Raw genomic sequence first — 12,227 nt, forward strand, 5'->3', positions numbered from 1 at the left:
CCATCTAAGGAGTTATGCCGTGTGAAAGCATATCAAAGTGTAGTAAAGCATTGTGGAAACATGGGATATAACACTCAGAAATATGGTAAAAATATAAATAAAAAAGCTAATTAAATTGCACAGTAATCCATAATGGGGGAAGCATGTTACATTTCTGATCATTTACCATTCTGTTTTTCTTCAGCAATATCTCAAACGACCAGGTTTCTTGCAAAAATGTCAATAAGCAAAAATGTACTTAAAAAGGTGAACTGGGGGGAGGCAAAGATAGAATTGAAGCAGCTGATTTATAGTAAAGAGGTTTTAAAACTTTAGCTTCCACACTGATAGCACTTTGCATCAATTACACTGTAACACAGGCAGTTACATGGTAATTACATTGTAATGACGCAACCGCATATGTCTATATACTGCTGGCTGCATTTTTCACTTTGTGATTAAGGATGATGTTGATTACACAAGCATATGCAAAACCACTGTGCACTTACAATGCATTGCCATAGCAGACAAAGAAGCAGTTAGCTCCAGTACATTGAACTCACACGGTGGGGGGGAGGGGGGGGGGGGGGGGGCGGGGTATGGGGGTCGGACCATAAAACAACATCTGCTTTCCTCTCAATAGCATAAAATTACTTTTCCGCAATTCCCTTATCTTTTTTCAACACCACTAAATTGTGTTTGTTATTTTATCAGGACCCAAGACTAATATTATGCTAATATTATGCTGCTATGTTGCTTGTTTTATGAGTTTTTTACTGTTTTATTAAACTATCCATCTTACTCCATGCCTGAAAGTTTTAACGTGCACTGCTTTTTAATATATATATATATATATATTTATATGCCACATTTTGATTTGTTTTAATTTTTATTATATGGACCAAAAATGATTTCAGGTAAGACTGTAATCTCCGTGTTTTAATTAAGACTTTCCGGACTACCATATGTTGCCAGAAAATTTGGTATGCAAGTCATAGGGAAGGCAGGGAAATGTTAAAAAAAATAATGAGTGATTCTCAATCCACTGGACTGAGACTCGGAATTCACAGCAAAGTTGATGGGAAATTAAAGGAGCAGTGAATCAAATGATTAATAAATAATCCTCTAATCACGGCAGCCCTCCTCCGCTCCACTCTGCTCCCGTGCGCCGCTGTGCCGGAATTAAAAAGATTCCCTGAGCCTGCGTGTGACTTTACGGATTAAAGGAAGACACATTTGTCAGGTTAGAATATTAGATTCAGGGCCTGGCAAGCTGGAACACGCTTTTTTGAAAGCTATTTCTTGTGTGTTTGTGTGATCGAGCATTTGGACCCCATTATTTGCGTGCTTATGATTCTTCCTTTACCTGCGTGGATTGCGATCGATAGAGCTGTCTGTGCCACGAGAATATAACGATTCCAGTGCTCTGCCTGGCTTGTTTGTTTGTGCTGAGGAGGAAGCTGTGGGTTAGAACCCATGCTCAAATCAAGTAGTCCAAGGTTCTGTCTAGTGTCTCGCTCGGCTACAAGCGTTTCAAAGCCAGATAAACTAGCCATTCTGCTTCATTGAAGGGCTTCAGCTTCATATCACAGTGTGATATTATGCCATTGCTTGTCGGGTACAGGGATTGCATGCCGTGAGTCTGGGCCTCACTGAACCAATTCTAATCCATTTCATGCCTGTACAGCAGTATTACAGCACAACATTAAGCACAGGCTCTGCAAACCACCCAGAAAGAGAAAGCGATGTAACATTGAGACGTTGCTGCTCGACCAAGCCAGCTGGGCTTTTCATTTTACTCGCTGCCATCATGACCAAAGGTTTAGAGGGAAACCGTAGCACAGAGATGTCCCCTGAAAGCTTCATTTTGTTTCAGTGAAAGGGGGAGTTGCAATCATTGAGAGATGTCTCTCTCTCTCTCTCTCTCTCTCTCTCTCTCTCTCTCTCTCTCTCTCTCTCTCTCTCTCTCTCTCTCTTAGACACCGTGAGATTGTCTTTTAAATGATGCCTCCTCCTCTCTCCATTCTCAGACACTGCCTCTGTTGTAGGGTCTCGTTCTCTGGCACACTGCCGCCCCTCCAATGCTTTTACTGATATCATAGGGCTGCAAAACCTCCTTCTTTTGCTCTGTTACTTACAGCACACTGCTCCTCTTTGGTGTTGCGGGTCATTTTTCGTTACCTGGCAGCAGCATGCAACAGTCAACACGCTGCAACATGTTGCACGCTTAAGAATCTAGGCTTCTCAGCCCTATGTTGCAGGAACAGTATATTTTATTTCATTCTAGCAACATGCATGACCAGGCTTTGATCCCCCCACGCCCCAACGTACTGGTCTCTCCGGTCTCGTACTCGCTGTCCCTCAGCAGTTCGAAGATGTCCACCTCCAGCTTGGCAGTCACAGAGCGGTCAGTGGCCCGGTTGATGGCCTCCTTGGCTAGGGTGATGGCCAGTCGTTCTCCTCGGCTGCACTCCATCGGGTCATCCAGGATCGCAGCTTCAAAGAGAACAGAGACAGACAGACAGACAGACAGACAGACAGACAGACAGACAGACAGACAGACATTAGGGAAGTGACTTGGGTCTGCCGTAACACCCACCAATATACAGCCTTATTAATACAGAAATTGATACATCTGAATGTAGAACTTTTCTGGGACCTCCTCACAGGGGATCCCAAGTAGACTGAGAACTTCTGGAGTAGAAAATTGCACATCATCAAGACAACGCAAGATAAAAACACACCATACTGAACTGAGCCCTTACTACTGTATAACCTCCCCTACAAGCACTGCTATAGAGAAATAATAGTACAAATTGTACAGGGGCCAAAGCTTAGTAAGCATCCTCTTTGTACTTTCTTTAAAAAAAGAAGGCAGAAAACAGGGTAAATATCTACCGTATATTCTTATCAAAATTTTGAGAACAAAATACCAGGTTTTATAAAAAAACAGAAACAAATAGCGCTGACGGAACTCTGAATGTGCCAGTGCAGTGAGCTCCCTGTATAATTTAAAGAGTAATAAAATAAGAATCCTTGCCTCAGGATGTCTCGCCTCACGTATTGTGAGGCAATTGATTAGCTTCATCCCAAACTTGCACAGAGTTTAATTAAGAAACAGGTTTTCCACAAATCACTCTCACTCTCGTCGTATTCATAAACCTCTTCATTTTCAAATTATATTGACCATGCTAACAGTGCAGACAGACAGGGGCACTACAACGGCAATGCAGACAGACAGTGGCACTACACTGGCAATGCAAACAGACAGTGGCACTACAATGGCAATGCAGACAGATAGAGGCATGTGAGGAATTACCTAAGAATATATTATTAAGTAGTGCTTACAACCCTGCAAGATGTGCCCAACACAAGAAGAAAAGGATAATTACAGTACTGCATCTCTCACACAGAGCTTAACCTTTACAAAGACATGGGGCATGATTCTCACTCTGTTTACTCCAAATGAGTGAAATAAAGGCTTTTAAAGTTCTGGACGTATGTAAAACAATAAAGATGCCTGGCGTGGTTCTTAGAAGATTGCTGTAAACTCATGTCATAACAGAAAAGGACAGGGTGAAGCACAGTGGACCTTTTTTTCCAGGAAAAAATACCTACAATCATAGCAAGCTAGCTGTATTTTCATTGTAAATGTAGCCCGTGTTAAGGTAATTAATGTAAGTTGAAAACGTCATTTCGATTTTGAAAAGGAAACTATGTTTTTTATTCGTACGCTGTGTAACCTGATTAACCTGAGAATGTCCTAATATGAAAGGTAATTAAAGAACAGTGCCGCTGTTGTGCTAATCAAAGGGTTTCACTTAGGCTAATTACATGCAAATAAGATTCTAGCAGATAACTGGCTTGACAAAGTGCAGGGAAATAAATGTCTAAATAAATGTAAAAGAAATCGACAGTGTCGTGAAGCAGGTGGGTGTGGAATGCAGTTTGTATGTTTGCACTCACTTGTGTAACGGTACAGCTGATATCATATTTTACTTGCCTTTTATCACTATAATACAGAAACCTTGGTCACTTCTCAATGTTTCTTTCCTTCTCCCAGGTCTTGGTCTTTTTTAAACAGTTAAGACAGGATTGAAACGGCTCAAACAGAAGCATGTATCTTTCAGGGGCTTTCCGTCAGAATGGCATGACTTGTGCACGCTCCTACTACTTGCAGAAAAAGCATAGGAGAATCAGATTTGCTCCAACGGAGGAAGCAAAACAGAAATTATTAAGGGCTTCAACTTGATTTTCAAATGACGTTTTACAAGAAGCCACGGCGTCCGACAAGTGCAAAGAGGTTGCAAATCTACACAGCTGCAAGCAGGGAATGGAAACGAGGTGGTAACGTCAGAGAAAGGGCGCGGTGACATCTACAAAACTGAAACCGCATCCAAAACAGGCAGATGCATCGCTGAGGAAACAGCAGGTGAATCCCACACTATCACTGAAGCACTTGTCTCTGAAATTCCTATTCCCCCAACTGTGATCTGAATGTCATTTTTATCAGGGGGTCCTTCCCGGCTGATCACATCTCATGCCTGATTTACAGTTTCAAGCCCTGTAACACAAACAATAATTATTTCTCTAAATCAATGTATTGCTTCATGGCTCATTTCCACTCAAGCCAGCAGGTAGACGGAGAGGTAGAAAGGGTGGGCAGAGCAGTGACAATCCTATCTTGAACTTTATAACTGAGGAGGCTGTGTGGTCCAGTGGTTAAAGAAAAGGGCTTGTAACCAGGAGGTCCCCGGTTCAAATCTCACCTCAGCCACTTACTCATTGTGTGATCCTGAGCAAGTCACTTAACCTCCTTGTGCTCCGTCTTTCGGGTGAGACGTAGTTGTAAGTGACTCTGCAGCTGATGCATAGTTCACACACCCTAGTCTCTGTAAGTCGCCTTGGTCAAAGGCGTCTGCTAAATAAATAAATAAATAATAATAACTCAGCTACAATGCATTACATATGATTTGGCTTTAGGGGATATTCCCTAGGCTAGCTGGTATAGTATCTGATTTTAATTATTATTTGTTTATTTAGCAGACGCCTTTATCCAAGGCGACTTACAGAGACTAGGGTGTGTGAACTATGCATCAGCTGCAGAGTCACTTACAATTACATCTCACCCGAAAGACGGAGCACAAGGAGGTGAAGTGACTCGCTCAGGGTCACACAATGAGTCAGTGGCAGAGGTGGGATTGAACCGGGGACCTCCTGGTTACAAGCCCTTTTCTTTAACCACTGGACCACACAGCCTCCTCACAATATCTCTGTTGTACTCAAAAGAAAATTCTTAAAGCTAATAAAATAACAAATGAGTCCTTAGTCAAAAACAAGGACTTTCAAAAACTGATGGATCTGTATTAATTTGAGAAAGCAATTAATATACATTTTTCATTAATATCACTCAGCTTTAGTAATTATTACTATTTCTGTTATTTTAGTATTGCATATGAAATAAATGCATTAAATATGGATAATAAAAGCGAGTGATTATTAGTGCAGGTAAAAAAAAAAGTGCATTAATTCATGTGAATTCTTTTCCTATACAGAAGCTCTGTTTACGTCAAATTCAAAAGCTACCAAGCCAAGCAGCATGTATTGGTAATCGCTTCTTCACATAGTTCAATATCTGCCATTATTTCAAATGCCACTGAATCACTGTTGAAATCATGGTAATTATCTGCTTTCAAATTATTAAGGCGGCACTTCTATTTAGCTTTTGCATCCGAGCGTGAAACAGAAATGGCATCTCCTCCTCCTCAACTTTCCTCGATATGGAAGTTCAGTTATTTAGCTGCTCCTCCGGTGTCAACAGACAGCTTTTAATTAGCACATTCGTGAGAGTTTCGCACTGAGGTTTAGACAGCACCCAAGTAACAGGCCAGAGATGTTCTGAATTTGCACAAGGCTTTGCTTTTGCAAAGAAAATGGCGAGTGGAAGAGAGCCAGTAAATAAAGCTGCTATAAGGATAGTGGGGGATTCATTTAATAGGAATGGTTTTCATTAGCGGAGCTATTCGCACATGCCAGGGTCATTCCTATCTCCACATGTCCAGGTTCATGCATCCCCCGCTGGGTATAATGAAACAAGCCAATCTACATTTTACACAAGCCCTGTAGGGCAGCTGCTGATTTCATGACACGCACACAGGGAAGAGGAAACACATTTCTAAGGCAGAGCAGCTTTGAAAGCAATTCAAGAATCTTTGTTGCATTCCTCATTTCCTCTTTTTGAATGTCAGAATAATCCTGCCACCCATTTCAAGTTCATTTAAGTAAGAGTTAGTGAAATCAGTGATATCAGTGAAATCAGTGAAATCAGTGAAATCAGTGAAACGTTCACAGCACTTTGGCGTTAGGAAACTACTTCTTCCTTCTGGTTTCTGATCAATTGCACAGCCAGAGAGATAATAATTCATTGTGTAATCAACGTGAGAAGTGAATTGTAAAGAACAGCGTAATTAAGCTCTCGGCAAAACAAGTGCATTGCTTTTAACAGCCCTCTCTGTGGCTACACCTTAATCAAAATCTCTTCAGTTTACAGTTTCATTATCTTGCTTATTAAATATTTAAGAGTTTGGCTGGATAGCTGTGACTGCTACTGATGAAGGGACGTACATTACCTCCTCATCTGTTCCTGGAGAGAGCAGATTCAGGGCTGGATGGACAGGGTAACGTAATATGATTGTTTGTAGTGTTGCCGATCTCATGATTATTAAGACCATTGCTCTTCAGTTTGTACTGCTTTTTCTTCATGCGTCAATGTGATTCTGAGAAGAGTGTGGTGTGACGCTGTTATTCTGGTCTGCAGTTTCTAACTTTGATATTCAGCTTGGTCTCGTCTTCATGACAGTTCACCATAGTATTTTAGCATGGCCCTTGAGCAGGTCCCTATGCTTCCCCTGTGTTTATACAATTAAAGTGCTGTGCTTTGTACCTTGCTTTGCAGCTTATCAGTGATTTACCGCGCTCACCTGTACTATCTCAGGATTTCATTAGGCTTTACAGCACTTCATTCAGCATTGTCTGAGACAGCAGTCTTTACCTGCTAGATAATTTAAACGGTTAGGTGCCCTGAGCCAAAGATAAAATGATCTAGCAGGTAATGGCCACTGCAGAGGATACTAATGCTGTTATCAAACCAAGCAAATTACTCTGTGCACTGGATCACTTTGGCTGCAGTTTCAAGCGAGTTTCAAGAAAGTGAGTTTCAAGAATCTAAGAGGGCAGCTACCTCAGAACGTGACTATGTGAGGTTTTGTAATACTATCTGCTGAGACCAGGGAGTAACCCGGCAACTCTATGTGCACCTGCCTCAGAACTGGAAACACATTATTTAGAACAAAGAGATCAAGTACCTAAAATATGTTCCACCCTTCACAGCAAACAGAACTGTAGAGTCAATGCAAAGAGCATCGTTCACACGCATTAGCCGCAGAGCTGGCTTTGCACATTTGCTTTGAACATTTAGAACGACTCCATTAGGCAAATGGATTTTAATATCCCAGCTATTAGTATTCCAATCATGGCTCTTAAAATAAATAAATAAATAAGAGTACAGTTTGCTGATTTTATCTCACATTAAAGCACAGGCTGATTTTGCTATAGTGCTAAGAGAGGAGAGCTTTCAAGGTCAGCAATGATCTTTAATAGTGCGATTGCTGCCTTTTTAAAATCCATTTCGCAGACTCTCGTTAGCTTTAAGCACTGCTTTACTACTCCCTGAAAAAGTTTATGTTTTTCATGTCAATCCCAGAGTGTGTGTCTCACACGAGAAAGCAGGTATCAATAAGTGATTATTTCCATTAACCAAGTGAGAAACCATTGCAATGGTGACCTGGTCAAGACTACTCGGACTGTCGACAACACACAATTAGCATCAGTGTATTTTAGTCTTTAAAAGTAATTAACATCAGGGATGGAAATAAGACTCCTATTGGATAACAGTTTCACCCATTCCAGGTTTTACTAGGAGCTTGATTAGCCACAGGGCATACGTAACAAGCTCAGGTATATTAAACCAGGAATGTAAAACCAGGAATGGATCGGACTGCAATGCAATCAGAGTCTTATTTCCATCCCTGAACATGCAAAGTTAGGTCCTATTTTAATATTTAACATATTCAGGTGTTATTCCTGCAGTATGTAGTCTTTCGTAATGTCCTCGCTGTAATCAGAAAATGTGACTTCAACCAAAGGTACGAGGAAGCCTAATGAGAGATGCAGCATCCCTTATGAAGGACGGTCCCAGGAAAAGCACAGCAAAGTATAATAAAGCATAGCAAACACATTGCAGCGCCTACAGGAAGAGTGTTCGGAACGAGGGGATCAAGATGATAATCAAGGAGACGTCTTTTCTCCATCAGTCTGCACTCCCCCTCCCCGCACAGATGGGATGAATCTGTAATACACTAAATCTGCGTTGGAATAATTGTTTACAAGGCCTGCTGACTCTAAATCTTCTCGACACCTGCTTTAATCCGTTTTCAGATGATTTATTTCCTGTCTTCAGCTATTTAAACCATGCAAACGGTCGCCTCTCGTGAGGAACGAGTCGCGCTCTTCCTAAGGATGACTCTCATGGGACATCAGGAGAGGCATTTCTCATCAGCAGTGCTTGGTGGCGCTGTGGGCTAATGCACCGTCTGGAGGCATGCGTTTGAATCCCACGTCGTTCATAAGTGGAACAAGTTGTGGTGGTGTATGGTGAACTAGGACACATAACTACTACAACAGTGTTGGCATGATTTGAACAGTGGACTGTAAATCAATTACACTATGAAGGAACATATTGTAGGTAGGTGACTGTATCTGTAGATGGCAAGTAGACCTATTAGCTACTGATCTTTGCAATGTAATGTTGCAGACTGAGCATTATGGGAACAAGATAAGATTGGTTGAAATACAATAAAATAAATAAATAAATCTGTCCAGAAATCAATGGCAGCAAAGCTCACATCAGCTGGTCCATTGTTACAAGCTGTTGATTTAATTTGTGCAGTTGAAGAAGTGCATCAACACTTGGTCTTTTCATTGGAAGATAATTACAATATTATTATTAGTTTATTTAGCAGACGCCTTTATCAAGTACAGAGACTAGGGTGTGTGAACTATGCATCAGCTGCAGAGTCACTTACACTACGTCTCACCTGAAAGACGGAGCACAAGGACGTTAAGTCACTTGCTCAGGGTCACACAATGAGTCAGTGGCTGAGGTGGGATTTGAACCGTGGACCTCCTGGTTACAAGCCCTTTTCGTTGACCGCTGGACCACACAGCCTCCAATATACATTACACTTACCTTACGTGTGTGAAAATGGTCTTCCATAAATCGATGACTCTGGCGCACGAGAACAAAAATCAGTTTACAAACACAAACCAGCCGAGCCATGGACAAATCTAATCAAAATCAGAATATACAGTAACAGCACCCCAGCAGGTGTCCAGGGCAGAACCGTATGGAGGTTAAACACAGCGAGGGTAAAGCGACATGACTCAATCTTTCATCGCTATTGATTATTTTAGCATTATCCACTCATTGTTAGTGCTACAGAACCATCACATCGAGTCCCACAGCTGAGAACAGAGTGCTTTCAGCATTCAATAGTGCAACACCAAGTAAAGAAATGTCATGTAGTTGTCCGGTGAGATAAAAGGCTTGCCTTTGCAACCAACCTCTGCCAGGAACTTGGGAGTCATTTTTTACTGTAAATTGTGATTTCGACAGCCTTGGCAAAAGCGTCATGCTAACATTTGAAGGACCCACCCCTGTTTAAGCTCATTAAGACAGACTCCAGCATGTTGTCTTTCTTTAACAGATCACCACGTACGATGCATATGTAGTTTCGAGTTCCCAGTACAGCCTGGAGAGAAAGCTAGCAGAATGATAAACCAGGCTTGTAAACTCTCTCACACATGCACACCGAAGCTGATTAAAATACAGGCACCACTAAAAGTGCTCAGCCTGCAAAAAAGCTGCCCTGGTTGAGCATTAGACTTTTAAAGGCTTGAAAAATTACTATTGTTCCTCATGCATTAAAAAAACTCCCCACCGGCCGCCCAGCAAGTGAAGCTTACAGCAGAATATCTAATGGCTGGTGATTATTGCCCCCTCCAGAGTCATATGCTGTGCATGTATGCTCCATCACGATTGCAGAGCTGCTGAAGCTGTCTCCCAATCAAGACAATGGGCTCAACGCTGAAAGCTTTAGCTTCTGTGTAATAAATCAACCTCCCTTTTTTCTTTTTATGTTGAAGCTAAAGTAAAGTCAAAATACAAAATTTAAAACCCACAGCTCCAAGAGAAAGGCTTACACTATCACTTCACCCTACGGAAGAGAAATGAAAAACATGCCCCTGTTTGGCAAAATAAGCCTAATTATTTTTTGCATTCGCTCTGATTAATTGTATCATTTCGCTCATTTGGCATTCTTCATTCGAGACAATTAGCATACTTTCATTACCTGGCAAGCTTTTTGAATGTCATAAAATTCCCATCCGCAAGCAAGCGCATAACCCACACAAAGATGTTTATAGGAAAGCAAAAAAATTGCAGCAAAATAGTGTTTGGTGCATGCTTTCCCAGATCAGACCTCTTTGCAAACCCATGTTGCCCACAGTTGAACTGTGCGGGTTTTCAAGCAAGCCTCAGAATCCCATAGTAACTGTGCATACTGCCAGACAGATTGTTTAACAAGTGGCAATTCAAATGCAATTATATATGGATGTGCACCTTCTTAATTTCACGTGAAATAAACTTTTACTAGTAGTAATTATTATCAAAGCATCATGAACAGGCACTTATCTTAATGTGCCATCTGATTTTTCCTTTGGTACCAGGATTGGAGTCTATTTTCAAGAACATTAACATTTTTCTCCAAGGACAAGTAGAATTGAGTGTAACAGTGTGTAAACGACACCCGTGATCACACATCAGTTCATAAAAACCTTGATAAATATAACATTGCTGTTACACGCATCTCTGTGGCGTGCATGGGGCAAAACACCAGCGGAATTACATACGAACTCCTGAAACACTTTCCCAGACACTAATAATTAATGATGTAATTACTGCGGAACCACTGCTAAAGATGTCGCCGCTAGTTTTCAATCTGAGGCGCGATCGAGAGAAAATGAGGGAAAATCCCAAGAGATGGGAAAAGAACGAGAAAGCAAGCAAGCGAGAGAGAGAGAGATTAAGAGATGGTTCTGTAAAGAAGAAACATGAATGAATAAACTAGTTTATCAATTTAAATAGCTGCATTAAAAATATATATTATGGGTGCCGGCACCTGTAGGCACTCATTTCTCTCGGCCGTGGGTGATCTCTTTGTTCTGTGGTTTTAATCAGCCACTAAATTGCTGCTTCTGCATGCAGTAGAAGAGAGCAAGAGAAAAAAGGAGAGTACCTTTTTATATTACTGCCAGACTGCAAGCCTGTTTTTATTTATGCCCAGCTTCAGTTTACTGTATAATCTCTAACTGCACGACCCACAGTCGATATGCTTATTCTCACACACAAACGCACGACTGTACATGCATACAATTAGAGAGACTCGCACATGTTTTTTTTTTTAACGAGATCTTCAACATTTGCAGTGAGTTCCTGAAACAGGATTTCTCATCTCGTTACAGGTGGTTTAATTCATCCGTACATATATCTTCAGTTTCCTGAGTAAAGAGACAGATAATCCCAGACGCACACACACACACACACACACACCCCCACACACACACACACACTCACACACACACTCAGAAGCAATGGCTCACTCACTTGAATTTCAAGTCATGTCTTCACTGCTTGCTGATTTTCAAAAGCCAGAAACACAAGCTCGCTCACTGACTGCCAGCCCAGCAGGGGGTTGGAGTGTGTATGTTGGGTGGGGGTGGGGGGTGAGGAGTTGCAGGCTGCCAGAAGCAGGCTATGGGTCAATATTAGGAAGCAGTAACTTATCCAGTCCCCTTTGATTATTTACTTTTCAAATTCTGGAGCTGGAGATAGGTCAGCTTTTGGAACAAACAGAGGTATTGTAATCCCTACAGTTGTGGTAGACAATACAGCAGCACTGCCTGAATTCTCACCTCTGCCTTTCGGATTGCCTTACTGGAATTAAGATACATAAAGGGCAAACTCAGTAGTTTGAGAGCTTGGTTAAGGTGCAGAAGAAGGCTGGAGCAGCTCAGTGGTAAGAGGACTGTGGCTGCTGTGTTGACGGCAATCCGGGTTAAAACCCCAGAAC

At 41.6% G+C, this 12,227-nt stretch overlaps 1 protein-coding gene across 3 annotated transcripts in view; it reads right to left on the bottom strand.

Moving 5' to 3' along the window:
* The window catches only part of LOC117397130 (glutamate receptor ionotropic, kainate 4), a 155,599-nt gene that overhangs the window by 57,113 nt on the left and 86,259 nt on the right, over nt 1–12,227 (bottom strand). For 2 of the 3 annotated variants that reach the window (XM_059009669.1, XM_059009668.1), the window contains exon 3: nt 2,311–2,475. In XM_059009669.1, the coding sequence (XP_058865652.1) occupies nt 2,311–2,475 (165 nt within the window). Of the gene's footprint in view, nt 1–2,310; nt 2,476–11,761; nt 11,831–12,227 lie in introns of those variants that run through there. The other variant, XM_059009670.1, reaches the window with a different exon arrangement.

The sequence above is a fragment of the Acipenser ruthenus genome, chromosome 39 (assembly GCF_902713425.1).
Source record: "Acipenser ruthenus chromosome 39, fAciRut3.2 maternal haplotype, whole genome shotgun sequence".
NCBI classification, from domain to species: domain Eukaryota; kingdom Metazoa; phylum Chordata; class Actinopteri; order Acipenseriformes; family Acipenseridae; genus Acipenser; species Acipenser ruthenus.